Source organism: Doryrhamphus excisus, chromosome 12 (assembly GCF_030265055.1).
Source record: "Doryrhamphus excisus isolate RoL2022-K1 chromosome 12, RoL_Dexc_1.0, whole genome shotgun sequence".
Lineage (NCBI taxonomy): Eukaryota > Metazoa > Chordata > Actinopteri > Syngnathiformes > Syngnathidae > Doryrhamphus > Doryrhamphus excisus.
Genome location: NC_080477.1, coordinates 9,997,413 through 10,020,771, shown reverse-complemented (window position 1 = coordinate 10,020,771; position 23,359 = coordinate 9,997,413). Strand labels below are relative to the sequence as shown.

The window sequence follows — 23,359 nt, the reverse complement described above, 5'->3', positions numbered from 1 at the left end:
ATTATCGTCAACTGCAGTTTGACCCCGTCCTCCCTTCCTGTCCAGCGGCCATGTCATTGATCTCCTGTGGCACAGGAGTGAGAGGAAGTAAGTTGAGCATAGTTATAATAGCGCACAACGTCCATTGACTGATGACCTCATCACTGTAAAATATGTTTGCAAAAGCGGCCTCTTGAAGGTTAACGTCTTGTTGTGAATTTTTAGATTTTTTTTTTTTTTTTATCCCAATGTATTCTTGGTGGTATTTAAAGATGGCTGACTATGTGAGCACAAGTAGAAAGGCAGTGGTCCTCTTCATTCTGTGTAGTTTTTCTTATTTCTCTTAGTTTCTCTCCAATAATTAATTTGATAGTTTGTATTTTGCATCCTTCAGCTGGGATAGGCTCCAACTCGCCTGTGACTCTGAAGATAAGCTGTATAGAAAATGGGTGGATGTTTTCCAGTATCGTATATTTGAACTAATATGCAACCAGTAATGTTGCAAAAACAATGTAGTGCAGCACAACTGTACAGGATTACAGGATTTTATTTTAAGGTCTGGCAAACAGTGACAATGTTTTAAACTCATTCAAGAAATACAACATTTCGTGTCTCTCAAGTAGATCAAAGTTATTATAAGTGGAAGTATAACAAAAATAAATATTCAAAAACAGCTTTATTGTGCTTATCCAAACAGATAATGTCACTTACTGTACATATTACTAGGACCTACTTCGAAGAATCGCTTGCATCATCTACGCAGAGGACGAAAAAGGAAGCGGGTGTTTAAAGATACGGGTAGATTGAAGAAGCAAGCGATAAAACAAAAAGTTTAAAAAAAGATTACTTGAATGATTAAAAATTTAGTGTATTATAGTAGTAGTAGTAGTGACCTAATCCCCAGAAAGAGACACACAATGACCCAGCTAAGGTTGAGCAGCACAACAATGTGGACAGTAAACCACATAAACTAAACACACGTGTCATGATTGAAGAACAAAATTAGCATTGGAATAGAAAAAACTATATTTTTGTAGGCAAAAATGGTTTTCTCCACAAATGTAGTGGCAAACAAGGTGGCTGTGTGTGTCTTTTGTGCCGTTCTGTGTGTTGTATTTTCGTGGGACACTCTTTATTTTGTGCAAAGTCAGCGTTGTCTCATCCATGCCATGAAAGTGAGTCCATTTTTCATGGATGGATGGAGTTTCAAATATTAGTCGACTATGAACAAAATCTAATGATTCAATTATGAAAATCAGTCCCAGTTTCTAAGTTACGAGCCTCTTACTTTTCTTGAACGCATCAATTATCATAATTTTGTGGAAATACAGCTGGAATAAGTGCAGATTCTGGAAGATCTAGAAAGTTGTGCGGGTTATTGTGTGTAGCTGCACTATAGGACTCCACAAATCAATACAAAGGGTCAGAAAATGATGACAATAGGTCCCCGTTAAGTTTCAGTCATACTGTGAAAATGAGCGGAAATGTGAATATTTACTTTGCAAGTCAGTTTTGGTGTGCGACCCTAAATTTGAAAAATTTTAAGTTAGGGCCCATTGTGCTCCTAGTAAAAAAAAAGTTATTCTGGAGCCGTGCTGTGAATGAGACTATTCCATTTTATGTAAATATATGGTGTAGTTTTTGTGTAATCCAGCTTATGAACAAAAAGGGGTGAAAACAATCAACTTTTTTTTTTCAATTTTTTTTTAATCTGCTATTAAATGTGATTAGTTATGAGTTCACTGTGGACAAAATGTGATTAATCATGATTAAATATTGAAATCGATTGACTGCCCTAATATATAGATACAGTAGTGTTTCCTCCCTTATTTTTTTTTACATGCTTGTCACGCTTAAATGTTTCAGATCATCAAACACAATTAAATATTAGTCAGCAGTATAAACAAGCAGCAGTTATAGCACAACTGCCCATGCTAGCACGCTGCACCATGACGCAGCAGTCCGGGCACAGTGAGGGGGGAACTACGATTGTAGCTATGTATACTATATGTTATGCTGTATGCTACTATAACTTCACCATAATACACCGCGGACATGTCTGCATGGTGGTGTTGCGTTTTCTTCTTCCTGTGGGTGGCAGGAGTCGAGTGGCAACCAGTTTGAGGCGTATCACCACACCTACCGTGTTTGAGTGCGGCCCAGAGTTACAAATGTTATATGGCAACCGGATCAGCCCGATCTTGTGGCAAAAGCCAATTTTATCCGGTCTTCAAATTACGCAGATTGGAAGCTGAAAATCGGATGGGGACATCCTCATTTATAATCTTTTCCAGACTGATAGATCTCAATTAATGTTATGTTTTTACTGGGATGCAATCACTTTTACACACAGGGCCATGTAGGTTTGGATTTTTTTCCCCCTTAATAATAAAAAGTTTCAATTAAAAAGTGCATTTTTTGCTCACTAATATTTGTTTAATCTGAAACTAATCAGGAAGGGAGCAAACACTACTCCACAGTGTGTATGTATATTCAAATATTAGTCGACTATGAGCAAAATCGAACGATTCGATTATGAAAATCGGTCCCAGTTTCCAAGTTACTCCTTGCGTGTCATTAATGTGTGAATGAGCCTCTTACTTTTCTTGAACGCATCAAATATCATCATTTTGTGCGTCCAAAATGGCAAAAAAGGCCTTAAAGCTGCAGCCTGAGAGAAAGTCAATATGCATACATGTTCAGCACTTGGTTTCCAATTACAGTCTCACAAAAATCATAGTATCCTTTTGTTTTCTGCTTCATAATATTTGGCAGCTTTTATGTCACTGTATATTAAATCATTTGGTAGCATCCCATTTATTTACTGTTTACACCAAAATACAATTTTTCTTCATATGTATGTCTGGATACAGCAAATAGAGCAATGATGTCATGTGCTGTGTACGAAGACCGCTCAAGGTCTTGGAGTGGTTTTGAAAAGTACACCATGTACAGAACACGCCATGTCTGTTGGTTCAAAGGATTTGAACTCATTGCATAGTCATCTGGCGTGCATTGTGTCACCTTGCTACTTGCTAGTACTGGTGTGTTAAGTATGTTTCCAGTTTTGATATGAGGAGAGCCAACACAATGGTTAACAAAAGCCTTGTTAACCGAATCGTGTCACTGAGGTGCTTCTGACATTTTTTGAATGCGGCCAGTGTTGTTTTTATGTGGAAAAAAGTTAGAAAAGGGCAATACAATACAATACTTTATTGACTGTCTATTTACATATTAGCAACATGAATATTGCTAATGTTGATGTAAATCTTTTCCTAAGAATCGCAACATTGTGTCTATATAGTGTGTATATTTTCAGTCAGAATCAGCTTTGTTGACCATGTGTGATTGACTCCGGTCAACATTACTCTCTGTTAGAAAGTACAAAAATAGTAAATACATTTACATATAAAGAGTAAAAGAATATTGCTATACATATTTACATGTAATATTATAGAATGAACGGCACGTCGGTCGAGTGGTTAGCGCGCAGACCTCACAGCTAGGAGACCAGAGTTCAATTCCACCCTCGGCCATCTCTGTGTGGAGTTTGCATGCGTGGGTTTTCTCCGGGTACTCCGGTTTCCTCCCACATTCCAAAAACATGCTAGGTTAATTGGCGACTCCAAATTGTCCATAGGTATGAATGTGAGTGTGAATGGTTGTTTGTCTATATGTGCCCTGTGATTGGCTGGCGACCAGTCCAGGGTGTACCCTGCCTCTCGCAGCACCCCCCGCGACCCTAGTGAGGAAAAGCGGTAGAAAATGAATGAATGAATTATAGAATGAACGGCACGGCGGACGAGCGGTTAGCGCGCAGACCTCACAGCTAGGAGACCAGGGTTCAATTCCACCCTCGGCCATCTCTGTGTGGAGTTTGCATGTTCTCCCCGTGCATGCGTGGGTTTTCTCTGGGTACTCTGGTTTCCTCCCACATTCCAAAAACATGCTAGGTTAATTGGTGACTCTAAATTGTGAATGAATAATGAATTATGAATGTGAGTGTGAATGGTTGTTTGTCTATATGTGCCCTGTGATTGGCTGGGGACCAGTCCAGGGTGTACCCCGCCTCTTGCCCGAAGACAGCTGGGATAGGCTCCAGCACCCCCGCGAACCTCGTGAGGATAAGTGGTAGAAAATGAATGAATTATAGAGTGAAATCTCTATGTTGAAAAACGGCATTCACACTCACATTCTATAATATACCATGATATTAATAATATAAAATAGGGTTGGGCAATATGGACCTTAGCATATATTACAATATTTTTAGGATGTATCACAATATGACAATATAACATTTAAAATCAGCAGAGCCTTGTAAAAAGCTACAAACCTTGAGCCCTATTGGGGTAATGAGGGTGCCAAAGCACATAATGTTAAATCTGGAAGTTATAAAACACAAGGTGGCTGGCTGAACTGTACTTGCTCTGCGCTGGTATAAACGGTTTGCTTGCTTAACACAATTACTATAGCGCCATCCAGTGGTTGTATTTAGAATAGCAGTTTTTTGGAAAATGCGTCTTATTTGTATACTTCATAAAATCGTAGGGGTGTATTTGTAGGTGTGAATTTCCCTGGTCTTGGTGGTGTGGCGTCGCACCAGTTGACAAAGTCCCGGATCAGTTTTCTATAGTCGTCCTATACTGTTTCAATCATTGCAGCATCCTGGCAGCCATGGCCAATGAAATGATTTAATGGGAAGAAATGCATGATGACTAATGTTATGAACTCCGTCATTTTCTTTGTAGGAGGTTTGCTCTATTCACACATAAGCTTCATACAGCGACTCACTGCTCCGGATAGCTTTAGCTTTACTCTTAGCTCAATTGTTATCTGTTAGTCTTGAAGAACAAAAGGGGATGGTGGCTGACTTTTACACCTTTGCAGAGATAGATTGGTTTCATATGTAAGATTGGACGATCCCCCCAAAATTAAGGAAACTGGCGCAAACCGTATACCAATACCACAATAGTCTCATGTTCAAATCTCAAATACTGTCAGAGCCACAGATTTGAGGTCACAACTGAATACTTTCCAACAACTGCACATGTAGCCAGAAAAAAAAAACACACTGTTGGACAACATTTCCCTTGGCAAGATTTTCAAAGTATAGTCATGAATACAACAGCCACTTAATTGGGAAAATTGGCAGGTGATCTGTAGCAAATTTTTTTTTTACAGAAAGGCCCATGAGGGACTGCTTCATTTTTACAGCCTTTCTTCACTTAAGAGGCGCTAAGCAGCAAAGAGCCTCACTGGATTTAAGTGAACAGGCCTGCAGCTTATTGGCTGTAGTAAAGACACTCATTTACCTGCTCAGGCCTGCATTAAGATAACAAAACGTGTGTCTCCTTTCTCGTTTGAATGGACATAGCTAGCAGAGATGGCAAAATGTAGTTTCAAGGACGTATTTGGGGGTTTGAACAATTTTTCAGTTCAAATCCTAAGTTGACAAAACAAGTCTATTTTTTAAATAGATAGTATGATGGAATAAGTCATAGAGTTTCCATCTTGCAGCTGTAGTCATTGTGACCGTAGGCAACCAAATGATGTCATTGTGTGGTGAGAGAGTCCGAGTTGGGACTGGGAAGCGGGTTTAGGCTTGTGAACGTCTAACACAAACACCGGACTTTGGTGTGGGAGACTGCTGTTCATTTCCTGTTTGAAACTCCCAGTCAAGACAGTGTTGTAAAAGCTGTCATTGTCCCCTAACATTTGCTAACGTTTTTGAATCCATTTGACCACCATTTGTGATTTATGGCTTCAATGGTCACTTTGCTACCCACGTGCTATGTATTGGTTTGTAGCCTTTCAACATTACATTTTATGGTTCTTTCTATAGATTAATTTATTACCATTTTAATTGCCCCACACAGTTCTTTTCTTGATATAACCAGCACTGGAATAGTACAGTCAGAATTAGAATTGATGAATCACATGATCTTCACATTCATATTCACATCACACTCTGGCTTTGCATTGAGTACAATTTGCACATTTTCAGACATATGATACTAGACTATGATCATGTCTTGGCAGCCATAAAGCAGATAATGCTAAGTGTTTTGTATTTTTTACAGTATCTCCCAAACATGATTATACACCTAAGCAATTATTATTACAGGATGTTGTGGACAATTCTATATAAATTAAACTTGGATATATATTTTAGGGAATAATTACATTGTCAGTGTACAACAATAACTTTGAATTGTGGCCCAACTACTACACCACTGATGTCCCAGAGGGGCGGACTTCCTTATATGGTTCATAGTTAAGAAGAAACGTTGGGCGTGTGACCAACCACAGCAAAGTGGGCATGCTCAGAGGCGGGTGGAATAAATTTAAAACAGACCGTTTTTGGCAGGAAGCACAAATCTAAGGAAATACATCTGGAATAGGTGCAGATTCTGGAAGATCTAGAACGTTTTCTGTGCGGGTTATTGTGTGTAGCTGCTCTATAGGACTCCACAACTCAATACAAAGGTACAAAGGGTCGAAAAATGATCACAATAGGTCCCCTTTAAGTTTCAGTCACACTGTGAAAATGAAAGGAAATGTGAATATTTACTTTGCAAGTCAATTTTGTGTGCGACCCTAAATTTCCTGCTTGCCATTGAAAAATTTTACGTTAGGGCCCATTGTGCTCCTAGTCCTAGTATTTTTTTTAATTTTCTTTTTAATAAATATACATATACCTTTTGCTGTGTTGTTTTTTCGCTTCACTGTAGGTTTTATGCTTTCTTTGTAGCACTTTGAGATTTCCGTAATTTAAAGTGCAATATAAGTAAAATGTATTATTATTATTAGTAAAAAAAAGTTATTAAGATTAAGATATGCCTTTATTCGTCCCTCAATGGGGAAATTTGTAATTCTAATTGTAAATTTGTATTCTGGAGCCGTGCTGTGAGTGAGACTATTCCATTTTATTGAAATATATGGTGTAGTTTTTGTGTAATCTAGATTATGAACAAAAAGGGGTGAAAACAATAAAACTTCACTTTTGGGGCAGTACTTATCAATTACACTCATCAGCCATAGCTTCACTGTCAAAGATTCTCAGAATACATAACAATTTTACGGTTGTAGAAGACCACAATGTATTCCCCAGACAACCAATAGATCATCTCTTGCATTTCAATACATGGCTAAATGAAAGCGCAATTGTTTCCTTTTCCAATATGCCTGTGTGCGTGGCGATGAGTATCCAGTATATGTCAAGTGTGGTTTGTGTGCCAAGTCCAAGCCCGGCACTGTAGCTCATGTCAGTCACTGATCCCTCATGCGACAGTGACATCAGTACTCCTGTTTTAGCAGGTGAATAAGAGAGGGAGGGGGGAATCCAGTGATTATATAATGCCTTTTCTTGGATAGCCCTCCTCTGATATTGTCAAAAACAAGCAAGTTGTGTTAGGTAGAGGTGGAGCCATGTCAAGTTGCTCGTGGAGTGTGGCTGGTGGGGCCACAGTGGGCGTACTGTTAATTCTAATCCTCTCTCAGGCTGCAGCGCCAGCGAGATAATAACTACAGTTGGGTATGGCTCTGGCAACATAAGTTATGGAAGAATAACAATCCTATTTTGTAGCTTGCGAGTCTTGATGACATGGATTGAAGGAGGAGGGGCTGCCTGCAATGGAAAAGTTCCTGGTAAGATTACAGTAAAGTCTTGTGTGACTGGTCCAAGCAGCATCCCACTTCATCTTGCCAAGCTTCTTTACTTTGGACTTTTACTTTATTGACCTTTGGCCTTACCTCGAATGCGTGGAAGGACAATGTTGAGTGCTTGCGCTTGTTCAAGAGCTTTCCATGTATCGCAGTGCGGTTGACCCACTTCTCCAACTAAAGATGGAGATTAGCAACTATCAGGTGTATGTGTAATGAATAAAGTTGCTTTAAGAGGAAACACTCAGATGTTGTGTTTGCTTTCAGCTTTAAGAGAGAAAGAAATGGAACTTAAGGCTCTTCATAAAACTGGACTCTGATGATGCTGGGGGCGCGTAGGGTAGCTATAGAAGAGGAGGTTTTAGTAAGGGGCTGCTACCTCGCCCTGCATGGCTTAGGATTGTCCAGGTCTTACGGGATTTCCCAGTAATCTGGATAAGGACAGAAATATCTTGAAGGTGAACATTGGAGAAAGTGTTGGGCTGCTTGATCATCTGTCTCCTGACTCATTGTTTAGTTGGCCACACATAACGTGGTGGTCGGTTCGAGCATAGGACATTTCAAGCAGGTATGTCTAGACTGCGACACCATTTGCAGCTTTTACTTTTTGTTTTTTTCAGGATAGACTGCTGATCAATATTTTAAGACCAGTTTTTGCAATTTTTGGATATTGAACTTCTAAATAAAAAAAAGAAGAAATGGGAGTAAGTAAGCAATTTATTGCAAACAACCATTAAACTGAAATTGGCTGTTCGTCAGGTGACCAGAAGTTTAAAACCACAGCCTTTAAAAGCCATAATTTTGCCAAAACTGTGGATTCATTTTGGGCCAGAGGCTGTCAAGAAACGGGACAATCCTCTGCCCAAGTGAAGGTTGTTGCTGGTGCGGAGTGCAGTCCAAAAAATCTGACAGCATCTGTGAGAGAAGGGTTTTAAGAATAAAAAACATCTTCATGAGAGCACCACTTATGGGACATGGTTTCCAACAGTATGGTATGACAAGGAGATCCCACCTGAGATGTTTTCCACAAGGCAAAGTCTAGGAGCCGCTATTATGATGTGGGGTGCTTTTCCCCGTCAGTGAAACACTGAAAATTCAGATTGTGCAGGGGTGTCAAATGGCAGTTAGCAATGTGGAGATGTTGCAGGGGGAATCCCTCATGACCTGACCATGATCTGTGCGGTAATGACTGGGATTAACTCTGCAACGCTTCCCTGATAAAGGACTTCAAGAGGAATAACGTCACTCCTTTGGACCATCCTGGGTGTTCCCCTGAGCTAAATCAGAACATTTGGGGATGAATGACAAGAAGTTAACAAAAATGGACACCACCACCCATAGACACACTGGCATCAAGCAAACCAATTTTTGAGGTGAATTAAGACTGGCATAGCTCATTACCGAGTCCTTTCTTGAAAAAATGATTTCTTTTTTAAGGGGGTTTTATTTCTTTTTTTTTTTTTTAGCTTTTTGGACCAGTTGATGAACGGTCTATTTCACTTTAATAGTTGCTTGTAATAAATTGCTTACTCAGAATATTTTTGGTCGCACTCCCATTTCTTTTTACATTTTTAAGCTCTATGTAGAACCTTCTAAAGATCCAACAGTGCAAAATATAATTTATTGCAATTTTTTTTACTGTTATTAGGGTCTTGAGACACATGCTAACTCGCAAACTAGAGAGCTTGCGACCAAACAGTAGCCTTCAAGTTATTTCCTTTAAACTTAAATAGCCAAAAACTTACCACTTCCACACGGATAGGGAGGATAACTATTAACAGTTATTTAACCTTTAACATGAACAGTAATCAAACGTAATAATTTTTTCTGGGTACATGATACCATACAGCATCCATATCAAACTTGCGCGGGCCGCACTAACATTAAACTTTCATATCAAGGCGGGGGCCTCAAACTAGTGTCCTGCGGGCCACATCTGGCCCGCGGGCCGCGTGTTTGAGACCCCTGATATAAATGCTTTTCAGTAATGCACGTGACCTCTTGAATACATGATGATCAGTTGTTTGAAAGCCCCCAAAATGACATGTCAGTTTGCTTCCATCTACGCTGCCCATGCTTATGGAATGTTGGTGCGGCTCTTTCTTCCATGTCCCTGTAGGCCAGCGCTCTCGACACAGTCTCTCACCGCCACGTCACTCAGCTGCTCTGCTAGGCCTCATTCGCTCTCCTTTGCATAATGACGCACGGCTCGCATATACACTGGCGCCACTAGAGCAGGCTGGCTTATAAGCAGTGTCACAAGCCGAAGGAAGACTTTAATGTCAATGTATACACTAGGCAGTCACACTGCTAAGATTACCCTCACATCCAATGCAGAATACTTTTTTAGTATTCTTGCAGTCATGGTGTAGGTTTTCAAAGGTTAGTGAGTCCCCGAGTCCCACTGTTGTTGAATTGAGTGGGTCCCTGAAAAATTCCCCAATAAAAACAAAAAAGATTGTAGTTCAATTTCAGGGCTAATGGTTTAAAAATCGCTTAAGTTCTTATATAGCTACATGACAACTCGGTTATTATATTAGTCTAAACAAATGAGCCATAGTTGTAGCAGGCATTATTATGAAATTATTTTCAGCTCTCCCCCCATTTCTGACCGTGGGCTCAGACTGAATCCATAAAGTGCCACTCACACTGACTACGGTAGACGCAACGGAGAGCGCCGCTCCATCTGCGGTAACCCATAACAGGGTGCTCCAGTCTCTGCGGTGTCTGAGAAAAAAAGGGGTAGACCCTAAACAGATTCTTTCCGTTATGCCGTACGGCCGCCAGAGACAGAGCTCCACCGCACGGAGCTAGTGTGAGCCTGCAGAATGCTTCGGGCGGGCGCAATGGAACCATAACGGATTCAGTGTGATGTCAGCCCAAAACTGGTTACTTCATAATACTAATTCATTAATTAATTCATTCATTTTCTACCGCTTTTTCCTCATGAGGGTCGCGGGGGTGCTGGAGCCTATCCCAGCTATAATACAAATTGACTACTTTTATTCTCATAACAAAAGATGATTTTCCCTGATTTACAGAATGCATTTATCTATTAACATTTTCAATCCCCAACCTTTTGAAATAGTAATATAAACTCTGGCACTTCATGGGTTAATAATGAAACATGCTCATGGTGGTTTTATCTTGAAGTTAAGACTACCTGTTTATTTATCACACATTTTTCTTACATCACACATTCTGACACACTGACAGGTCGGTGTTTGAGTCCGAATGAGGCTTTCACTTTTTAATACCAGAAAACTATATCAAAAGTAGCAGTTAGATTTATGCACGCAATGTATTGTTTCACTTGGGAAAAATGAGGTGAATCATTGGGGGTGCATGGATCGTGAGTTTTGTTTATTTGGTCTTTGTCTACGTGATATTTGGTAATGGTTTTATTTCATTTGAACATGCATCAGATTGAATGCATCACATAATCAGTTCACAGTTCCACATGTCCAAAAGGAGTAGAAAGAAGCAAAGCTTATTAAATCCTACCCCTCCATCTGGTACTTTTACAATCAGTAACTGTTATATTTGTTCACTTCCTGCTTTCCATAATACAGTTTAAGGTGTGGAATATAAAATCGATTCAGGACAATATGAAAAACAGTGCAATCATGTTGGGACCTTTGCATAATTCCTAATTCCTAATTTGTGCACTTCCTGCTTTCCATAATACAGTTTTTTTTTTTTGTATTTTTTTAAATAATGCACCTCGTACTGAAGTACGAGGTGATATGACCATCCAATGACATAATGGGTACCATAGTAAGTGTCAATATAGTGATATATATAGCACATCATGACTGGTTCAGATGTGTTTTATATATCATTTAAAGTGATGCATGTGCAACGGGTGACAATAGGATAATTTACCAACCCTTTTCTACAGACTTCATTTGAACGCGACTGGCGTCATTCAGAAGTGAATTCCAAGCCAAGTTCAGTCTGCTGAATGTGTGTTTATACTCTATTTATGTATGTTTCTGTTTGGCTGCTATCTGGTGAGGTCAGTGAGATGTCACCACACACAGAATAAAGGTCACGGCCTACTCTGGAAGCTTTCCCCAAAATACAACCAATGCATATGTAAACATGTGTCTGCACTCTTTCGCATGACTGATTAGATGTTACCATACTGGGAAGACAAGAAAACGTCCAAAACAGCTAAAAATATTGGTCACCTTATGTAAAATCGAAGCGATTTTTACGCTTTGACATTGAACTTGAATATAATTCTTGCTGTGTGTTGTTAGCCCTTTCATTGTACTGAATTCAAACAGTCTTGTTCAGTGAGGAAGATGTAGAAATACAGAGGCAAAAACAAGGATATTCAAGGACTAACTGAACCACAGTGGCCTAGTTTCCTTCTGTCAGGCCAATGACTCACCCAAAGTCTTCTGCCTGGCGGACTAAGGGTCGCCGTGTTAGTGATATGCAGGCGGTTGCCCACTGTTAGACTCTCTGGTTTGTATGAAAGTGTGATTTTAATGATGATGCTTAATCATTGGTTGTTGTATTAATGTAGAACTGTGCGTGTATGCACATGTATGCGTTAAAATATCCCTATAATGCGTAGCCTTCTTCCTCCTTTCTGTCATATGCGTTTTTTTCTGTTCACATGATCTCTGCACATTGCATTTCTGGCACCTAGTGGCTGTTTTTATGGCTTGAAATTGCTCTGAAGTGAAATGCATTAGTGGGGAGTTGCATCATCACCTATTTTAGCCTGATGTGCAAAAAAACATAAAAAAAACGTATAACTACGTATTTGGTATTGAAGGAATTAATAAATGAGAGTTTCCATTTGGACTACAGTTTTTCAAGACCATTGTCATGGAAGCTTTCAGAGCAGTCTGCAATTCAGTTTGAGCTAACGCACACAGCATGGGCTATATGCGCCGCTATCTGAGTAGCTCAGCGTGTAGCGAAGCTGGTGTGCCACACCGTGCCATTTAGTTGGTCACTTGTCTCTGCGCTGTGTGAGCGAGACGTCTGTCTGTTTGTCTGTCTGGTACATAGTGTACGTCCCACACCTGTTACTGCGATTGTTCCTCCTAATCAGGCCTAATGAGGAACATTGATTCATCCATATTGGATTCACACTTTTCAACAAGAGTACACACTTGTGACATCCCATCACTAGGTGAGAGACTAATATTAACGCATCACTTGTTCATGTGTTATTAGCTCTGCATGGAATTATGTTTTACTACGACAGGGGACGGGCCGCACGGTGGACGAGTGGTTAGCATATTGGCCACACAGTCAGGAAAATCGTTCAAATCTCTGCTTGGGCATCTCTGTGTGGAGTTTGCATGTTCTCCCAGGTAATCCGGTTTCCTCCCACATTCCAAAAACATGCTAGGTCAGGGGTCTCAAACTCAATTTACTTGGGGGCCACTGGAGCTCGGGTCTGGGTGAGACTGGGCCGCATCAGGTTTTCATTTATTAAAGAGCCAGCATTTATTAAAAACAAAAAAATTAAAAAAAACTTCGCTTTGGTTCCAATTTTTCTACAAGAAAAGCTCTGATAAAACATTCCACTGTTCTCAAATATCTTACTTTTTATTTTTCTACACAAAATAAGATGAAAAATAAATAAACAAATCAAGAATAAAGAAAATCAATCAATCAGTAATAAATAAATAAATATTATAATAATAATAAAACGGCAAATAATAAAAACTTAAGAAACCACATATAGTTGGTGGGTAGACAAATTATTTTTTTCAGATTAAAATGAACAAAGCATTATTAGAGCCCTGTAGACATGACAAAACACGACTATAGTCACATTTATACTCTTTTTATTTACAACATATTGCGCAACTGCAGGGTCTTGAGACACATGCTAACTTGCAAACTAGAGAGCTAGCGACCTAAACGGCAGCCTTCAAGTTATTTCCTTTAAACTTAAATAGCCCAAAACTTACCACTTCCACACGGATAGGGAGGATAACTATTAACAGTGTCCTGCGGGGCCACATTTGGCCCACGGGCCGCGTGTTTGAGACCCCTGTGCTAGCTTAATTGGTGTTGAAGAAATGCAAAGGGAGCCACGACAAGGAGGTTGAAGATTGGTTGCTGACCCTGTCCTAGGGTGATTGTATTTGTGTTTTCAGATGGAGTGGCCAAGTGTGACCATGCCAGTGGTTCAGTAGAATCGGATAGTTGTTAAAAAGCCACAAAGTATATTTTCCCGCACAAACACATCCCAAGATTCCCTGCATCCTGGTCCCAACTCTGAGTCGGAGGAAGCTGTTTACGCTTTCTATCTCTCACTGCTGACGTCGGCACACTGAACAATGTCATCCAATTTCCTGTTTTTCACTTTAGTGGAAAGCCACTGTCCAAACGTGTATGGTGTAGTGTGTATGTATGAGCCCGAGATGAGGATGAGAGGATGAGAAAGAGGAGGAGATCCATAGGGCCGGATACACAGGGAGCAGGATATATGGTCATAGGGAACTATGGCAGTGGATTCAGTGAGAAGTAGAGGGAGACATGAAGTCATGAAGAAGATGATTGCACTGGACTTGCAGCGCTGATGTGGTCACAGGAGAAAGAAAAAGTCATCTTCATGCTGTGAAGTTTGGATGTCAACCCTTTGAATATGTTAAAGTTTTCCAAAAAGGAACACTATATGGATGTTAAACACTTCGCGTTGAATTCATGTTACTCTCAATGAACCACAGCTCCCCACTACCTGGACTGCACACGCAGCCCTCAACCACCATGCTTTACTGTAGACCCAATTATCTTATTCGTCACTTGGGTTGTCAACTATTCTGGTGTGTTTAGTGATTTTCACGAGTGGTTAGCGCGCAGACCTCACAGCTAGGAGACCAGGGTTCAATTCCACCCTCGGCCATCTCTGTGTGGAGTTTGCATGTTCTCCCCGTGCATGCGTGGGTTTTCTCCGGTTTCCTCCCACATTCCAAAAACATGCTAGGTTAATTGGCGACTCCAAATTGTCCATAGGTATGAATGTGAGTGTGAATGGTTGTTTGTCTATATGTGCCCTGTGATTGGCTGGCGACCAGTCCAGGGTGTACCCTGCCTCTCGCCCAAGGACAGCTGGGACAGGCTCAAGCACCCCTCACGACCCTCGTGAGGAAAAAGCAATAGAAAATGAATGAATGAAATGTTGGAATCCCTGGGTTCGATTCTCCGCTTGGGCATCTCTGTGTGGAGTTTGGGTGTTCTCCTTGTGCGTACGTGGGTTTTCTCCGGGTACTCCGTTTTCCTCCCACATTCCAAAAACATGTTAGGTTAATTGATGACTCCAAATTGTCCATAGGTATGAGTGTGAGTGTGAATGGTTGTTTGTCTATATGTCTCCCTGATTCTTGCCAAATGACAGCTGAGACCCTCGTGAGGATAAGCGGCATAGAAAATGGACAGATGGATGTTGGCAACCTTACCAGTTATTGGTAATGCAGATTTTATTTTATTCATTCATTCATTCATTCATTTTCTACCGCTTTTTTCTCACGAGGGTCGCGGGGGTGCTGGAACCTATCCCAGCTGTCTTCGGGCGAGAGGCGGGGTACACCCTGGACTGGTCGCCAGCCAGTCACAGGGCACATATAGACAAGCAACCATTCACACTCACATTCATACCTATGGACAATTTAGAGTCACCAATTAACCTAGCATGTTTTTGGAATGTGGGAGGAAACCGGACAGAGATGGCCGAGGCCGTGGAATTGAACCCTGGTCTCCTAGCTGTGAGGTCTGCGCGCTAACCATTAGACCGCCGTGCCGCATTTTATTTAATTATTGAATATTTTTTTGTTGCTGACAAATCTGTGCCCCACACTTCAGCATAGCAAATGAGCTAGTTTCTCAACCCACATGAACTCCTTAAGAGGAAGAAAGGAGACAAACACCAAAGAAGAAGAGTGCGGTATTTGAGTTATAGTGTATATGATGGTGCCAATGACACATTCCAGAAGCTGTGGACATGAAAAAGCGTGGCTAGAGAAGACAGTTGTCATTTGTTGTTTGAGTATTTCTGCTTACACTATTAAAATTTTAAGAAAATAATGAGTCTGGAGCTCTGCAAGGGCACATATAGCAGGAAGAATGAGCATGGAGGTGGTTGGCACATACCATGTTTAGACTGCCCGCCCGCTGGCCTACATGCTCACTCGCTTCCTATGCCTTGTTTGCCTCGGTGCCACTATGATGTTTACGGCGTACAAATATTCAGTTGATTCATTACAGAGTGTGCTCTACATGCTACATTTGTGTGTGTGTGTGTGTGTGTGTGTTGCAATGGTTTTGACTGTGTCGCTTTGGGAGGGAAGTCTGCTTGGTCGGAGAAGGAACATGTTCACTCTGCTTGTGGTCAAACTCCTTACGTCAAGGCCTCAACCTCAGCTAATTCACTAACAATCGGCATCAGAGTGAAAACAGGATTTTGTGACGATGTATGTATGTATGAGAGAGAGAAAGAGGGAGAGTTTGTCTCCCATCAGGGACATTTACTTAGCGGTCACATTTATAAGAAAGAACATTCTGTTTCACATCGCCAAGAAAATGAATGGCTGAATTGAACATTTAGTCATAATTTATAACACTGATGGCCGCGCTATTTGCTTTGACACACATGAGTAGTATCATCAAAATCAAATGTGACAACAGGGGGAGTATGACCCTTTTTTTTCCAGACTTTATAAACTCAGTTAGCACCGCAAAGTGGTCTTGGGTTATATGTTCTTGTCCAACATGTGAACGGTCCAAAAGATAAAACATGGAAGTTGTGATGCTTTAGTAACTCACTCAAGTGTATTAACTCATTTCATACTTTTACTTGTTGAGATCCAGTTCTCACTGTTTTAGTTCCTTTTGAATCTTTTTGTATACGATTCCTTTATCGATTCGCAATGTACCTGTGACCACCAGGAACATGGACGCTAAGTAGCACAAATGCTCAAACGTTTGGTTAAGTTCTACTACCAATATTCATAACATTTGCACACAGACGATGACTTAGAATGAATGACACTTTTTCCATTCGCTTTAGAGGAGTGGTCTCAAACACGCGGCCCACGTGCCAAATGTGGCCCGCAGGACACTAGTTTGAGGCCCCCGCCTTGATATGAAAGTTTAATGTTAGTGCGGCCCGCGCAAGTTTGATATGGATGCTGTATGGTATCATGTACCCAGAAAAAATGATTACGTTTGATTAATGTTCATGTTAAAGGTTAAATAACTGTTAATAGTTATCCTCCCTATCCGTGTGGAAGTGGTACGTTTTTGGCTATTTAAGTTTAAAGGAAATAACTTGAAGGCTACCGTTTAGGTCGCTAGCTCTCTAGTTTGCGAGTTAGCATATGTCTCAAGACCCTGCAGTTGCGTAATATGTTGTAAATAAAAAGAGTATAAATGTGACTATAGTCGTGTTTTGTCATGTCTACAGGGCTCTAATAATGCTTTGTTAATTTTAATCTGAAAAAAATAATTTGTCTACCCACCAACTATATGTGGTTTCTTAAGTTTTTATTATTTGCCGTTTTATTATTATTATTATATTTATTTATTACTGATTGATTTTCTTTAATCTTGATTTGTTTATTTATTTTTCATATTATTTTGTGTATAAAAATAAAAAGTAAGATATTTCAGAACAGTGGAATGTTTTATCAGAGCTTTTCTTGTAGAAAATTGGAACCAAAGCGAAGTTTTTTTAAATGTTTTTGTTTTTAATAAATGCGTTTTTTTTTTTTTTTTGGAAAACCTGATGCAGACCAGTCTCACCCAGACCCTAGCTCCAGTGGCCCCCAAGTAAATTGAGTTTGAGACCCCTGACCTAGCATGTTTTTGGAATGTGGGAGGAAACCGGATTATTTGGGAGAACATGCAAACTCCACACAGAGATGCCCAAGCAGAGATTTGAACGATTGTCCTGACTGTGTGGCCAATATGCTAACCACTCGTCCACCGTGCGCCCCGTCCCCTGCCATAGTAAAACATAATTCCATGCAGAGCTAATAACACAGGAACAAGTGATACGTTAATATTAGTCTCTCACCTAGTGATGGGATGTCACAAGTGTGTACTCTTGTTGAAAAGTTTTTTAAATTTTTTTGTTTTTAATAAATGCGTTTGTTTTTTTTTTTTTTTTGGGAAAACCTGATGCCCAGTCTCACCCAGTCTGGGCCCAGTCCCGGCCCAGTCTCACCCAGACCCTAGCTCCAGTGGCCCCTAAGTAAATTGAGTTTGAGACCCCTGCTCTAGAGTGAATCTTCACCCAAAAACAACGGCACCTCATGGTACCCATTCAAGGCTGTGGGCTTCTCAAGACCTCTTTGTTGGCTTTGTAAGGTCACTAAACAAAGTTGACACTAATCGATCTGAGTGGCGCACAAGGCGGCACTGTCTTCCGACAGTGGCTTCATATCACCCGCTAGAACCTTGATAATATTGCATACTGATTTATTTTCCTCATGATGGCGTCCATGAGTTTATCGTTAAGGCTTTCGTACTGCGATTGTACATCCAATCAATGTTTGCAAGTCTCTTAGATCTTGGTGTGTTTGTGCAACAGTTTGCTCTCTCATATAAGTGTGAAATAACATCAAATTAAAGTTCGAATCAGCAAGCTGTCTTTGTGTTCATTCATGATTGTGTTCATGGAGTGTAGTCAGGAAAGAACCAGAACTCTTCCCGTCTACGTCCTTTCTAATCAAAACAAAACATATCTTTCACAGCGTCTTTGAATGCCTTATGTTTGTATTTAATGTAGCTATTTTTATGCTTGACAATGCTTAATTTAGAGAAAAAAATTGCATATTTTTGACTAAAAGTAAGCTGTATTTAACCACAAAACTGTGAGATTTATTAATAATTTTAAAAAAAAACGGTGACAGAGTGAATATGCAAAATTTGAACCAGAAAGTGGCAAGGGACCACTGTACTTTGCAAATAATTAATATATTAATGTTTTAAATGAGTTACATTCATTTCATGTCACTAACCTGGATTTAGCAGACCTCATTTAGGCCTTTTTAAAATGCGAGAATTGGTCCGTTTTGGTTGACACTATTTATTGAGCGTAAGTATAGCTAGGAGACCCAAGTTCGATTCCACCCTCGACCATCTCTGTGTGGAGTTTGCATGTTCTCCCCGTGCATGCATGGGTTTTCTCCGGGTACTCCGGAGAAAAACATGCTAGGTTAATTGGCGACTCCAAATTGTCCATAGGTATGAATGTGAGTGTGAATGGTTGTTTGTCTATATGTGCCCTGTGATTGGCTGGCGAGCAGTCTAGGGTTTACCCCATCTCTTGCCCAAAGACAGCTGGGATAGGCTCCAGCACCCCCGCCACCCTCGTGAGGATAAGCGGTAGAAAATGAATGAAGTATTTAATCATACTGTATTGAGAAGTTTTTATTGTATTTAATTTTAAAAACTTTTTAAACTTCGAAGTTTGTTTATCCCGAGAAGAGATCAGGTGGACACACATTTTATTTTCAATCTTTTAGTGATAACATTGTCTGGAAAATGTCCCAGAACGCTGGACCTCTGCTCTTGAAACAAGAAACGGGAAGTCCTGAAACTCTGAATTTCTATTCTGATATGCTACCCTGTGTCAGACTATGCGTTAACAGTTAACTGGCTCAAGCTTGTGTCAATCAAGGGGAGTGTGTTTGTCTATGTGTGTGTGTGTGTGTGTGTGTGTAAGCGCACTCCAGTGTGCAAGCAGCAGCAAACTTGATAACGTTGTCAGGCAACCTGTATGTGCAAAATTCAAGTAACAGTGCAACCATTGTCTAAAACTACAGTACTTCAATGATATCATTCTAGTCAACTCTAACTGTATGCTGTAGTGCAACTCTACAATCACAATTATACACATACTGCTATATAAAAATGAAAAGTATTTTAATGTTAATAAAGGCATGGGGGGTATCTCCTGTTGTGTGCTTGTGTGCTGCATTAAGCGTTAATGCTATATTGCCATGGTTTAGTGAGATTTAATGTCCAGGAAATGTACAATTAAATTATCTTAATTACTTTCATTACTTCCATTGTTTCAATGTCAACAACTTCCCATGCAGGATGCGGTGAATTCAAGACTGTCAACACTTTCAGATGGGCAACATTTAATGATATAAAAGGAACTAAATTTTCACTATAGTGACCCAATTTTAAGCAAAAAACAAGACAATTTGTATATGCACATGCATCGCTTTCCAATAGGAGTTGAACATGTGACCCGGAGCCTCGTGTCTGTGAGCGATCAGATGATCACAGAGAATCGCTTTGATCACACAGCGTCATGCTACTTGTTTGCGGCTGTGCCGACAAACAGCCTAGTGTCACGGTGACGTCAGCAGTGCTACAACCAAGGGCTAATCACATTTGCTCCCCCTTTGTTGTGTCATTGAGCCTGCAAAAAGCTCACAGAATCGCAGAAGTGATTTACCGCTACCCAGCGTGCTCCCAAATTCCTCCCTCCATTCTGCTCCACATATGTAGACTGTTTACAGAGAAGAGGGATTCTAGTGGGATCGCCATCCACAAGGGGCTTGGTTGCTATGGTTACAAACCTCTGAGCTGGGTTCCATTTAGCGGAAAGGAAGTAAAATTAGTTGCAGACAGAAAAGATGCAGGTTTGGTGTAATTAATATAAATCTGTCGACGCTATCGTGCAAAAGTGAGTACACCCTTCACATTTCAGCAACCATTTTATTATGACAATACAATACCATACGTGTTATAGTGAATATTATATATCATGTTGCTTTTTAGTGCATAGTATGTATGATAAAATTGTTGGTACCCTTCTGTGAAAGAAAGAACCCCCCACAATGGTTATAGAAATGACAAAAGTAATTAAAGTTGTTTTACAGTTATTTACACATGTATCATCAACAGGCTCTGTGTGAGTTCTTTTTCTAATGATTATTATGTTCTTGTTATCTTTCAGACCGCATTAACAGAGGTGCAATTTGGACCAATGAAGTTATTTAAAGACCCACTTCAGGTATGTTAAACAGTGTGAAATATCCAGATTATTGACACATTGATGCATGAAATGCCAGATCAACGGAAGGGCTTCAATGTCACATTGTTTAGGAGCTAAAACACAGCTAAAATTTAATTTACAGTATTTAAAGGTGCTTTATTTGCTGTTAGAACTGTGCTTACATTGAAAGAAAGGGTGCGTGATTGCTGTTAATGGGTGTATTGTGTGAAATGCAGTCTTGGTGTCTCAAGGCAACAAGGTCAAATATTTATGACCAAGAGCATACTATAATGAACAGTGCATGTTATGGAAAAAGGGAACATAGTTTGGTCTTTATCACATTCTGGAATGTTGAATGCTTCTTTATTCAGCATGGTGTTCTGTTTGTGCTTCTGGTATGTGTTACTGATGTATGACAAATGACAGTTTTTCAAGCAATCTGCTGTTTAAAATATTGTAGTATTCTTGGCTTTATTCAAAGTGCTGTCCTCTCTTTCCCTTGAAACTATGTCAAAAATGGTCATACCCTTTCAAACAAAATAATAAACACCACCACCGTGGGCTCTGTTTTCGTACACCTGGTACAAGAGCGATACACCTGCCCCTCTCCGTGGCAACTGGGTGTGGGCAGCACACTAGGCAATTTTTGTGAGCGGCGCAGTGCGGCGCAGCCACGCCTCAATCCCTCCCACCGGCACAAGTGGCAAAAAGGGAGGAGAGATTATTTTATATTTTTATTATTTTTAAATTATTTTATTTTTTATTTTTATTATTATTATTATTATTATATATTTTATTTTATTATTTTAATATTTTATATTTATTTTTTAATTGTAGGAGAGATGTGAAGTGATTTTCCCACTTTTTTTTTTTTTTGCTGAACATGTTGGTCCAATGCTCGAAACTCGATGTAAGAGGACACATTATCAGTAGGGTAAAACTAACCTGTGTAATCGTAGCTCAAGTTCCCTAATAATGGGTGAACAATCCAACGCTTTGTAAATTGTAGGCCTTTGCCAGATCTAAGAAAGCAACTATGCAGACCTGTTTAGTGTCTACGGTGGTGATGATGTCATCAACGACCTTGAGGGTGGCAGTGATGCATCCCCGGCAAGTTCTGAACCCTGACTGCATATCTGACAGCATAAGGTTGGAGTCAATTAAATTAGTACCATCTGTCTGTCCTGGCTGCTCAGTACAGTATAGATAACTCGACAATAAGGTTACACAGGCGAGAGAGCGTCGTGTAGCCAAGATGAGGACTGTGGACATTAGAGAGAGATCCAAAATTAGCGGTGCATATGCATATTCCTATGAATGTTCAACAGTATTTTACTGCTTAAAGGGGACCTATTGTACTTTTCAGCCATTTGTATTGAGTTGTGGACTTCCAGAATCTGCACCTATTCAGCTGTATTTCTTTGAATTTCATGGTTCCCGCGAAAACAGTCTGTCAAAGTTAATGCGTTAACAGAATTTTCCTTTAACGGCGGTAATTTTTTGGACGTGCAATTAACGTGCACTATTTGACCCTCGGCCCACACCGTAGTTTATTAAAGCACGGTAACTCTGTAGCCACAAGCTGAAAAAAATTGATGGGAAATGGAGAAAGAAAAGAATATTTTCATTGGTAAAGTTAGCTTCAAAGACTTGGCAGATGGCTCTTGTAGCAAGACCAAAGTTATTTGGATCTGCTGTCGCTGTGTTTGACTTATCACGGATTACATGGCCTGCCAGAGACTGGAGCAGTGCAGGTATTGTTTTTATTGTCATATACAGTGCTACCTTTGCATAACAGTGGCGATGGTGATGGTGCGTTCATTGACTGTCAAAAAAAAGTGGGACAAATCACAGCTCGCATTCAAAAACTGTGGGATTTCTAATGAAAAGTTGAAGTATTGTAATAAAATATTTACAGTAATATAATTATTAATGGGTGGCACGGCGGTCTAGTGGTTAGCGCGCAGACCTCACAGCTAGGAGACCAGGGTTCAATTCCACCCTCGGCCATCTCTGTGTGGAGTTTGCATGTTCTCCCCGTGCATGCGTGGGTTTTCTCCGGGTACTCCGGTTTCCTCCCACATTCCAAAAACATGCATGTTAGGTTAACTGGCAACTCATGAATGTGAGTGTGAATGGTTGTTTGTCTATATGTGCCCTGTGATTGGCTGGCGACCAGTCCAGGGTGTACCCCGCCTCTCGCCCGAAGACAGCTGGGATAGGCTCGAGCACCCCCACAACCCTCCTGAGGAAAAAGCGGTACAAAATGAATGAATGAATAATTATTAATTTTTATGAATTTGTTTTGTGCAAATAACATATTTTTACATTTATAATGACTTTTGTGTTAGTGTTACTGAAAACATTGCTTGTATAGTTCTTACAGGTTTTATGATGACAACAGATTCTGGAATGGATAAATATAAATTTATTATGACAACTCATTGGCAAATTTGAACCAAGTGGAGCATCCCAGAATAGTCTGTGGTGGACTTTAGCCTTCACGCTGTATAATTAAGTGTCATGATACGCCAGAGTTAAGGTAATACAATTACATTTTGATTAAAATAAAACTAAACCAGATGCTAAACTTAGTATAACTATTTCTATGCTGTAAAGCCACTTTAACTGGAAGGAAAATAATGAATTACGTAGCCTGTAATTTCAAGTGGAAGTGCACAGAGCAGGTTTTTACTGTCTGATGCGCTCCAGTAGGAAAACCAG

At 40.1% G+C, this 23,359-nt stretch overlaps 1 protein-coding gene across 1 annotated transcript in view; it reads left to right on the top strand.

Annotated features, from left to right (window-relative positions):
* pde8a (phosphodiesterase 8A) overlaps positions 1–23,359 on the top strand; it is a 54,873-nt gene that overhangs the window by 5,729 nt on the left and 25,785 nt on the right. The window contains exon 2 of the mRNA XM_058089495.1: positions 20,597–20,653. Coding sequence (XP_057945478.1) covers positions 20,597–20,653 — 57 coding nt within the window. The remainder of the gene's footprint in view (positions 1–20,596; positions 20,654–23,359) is intronic.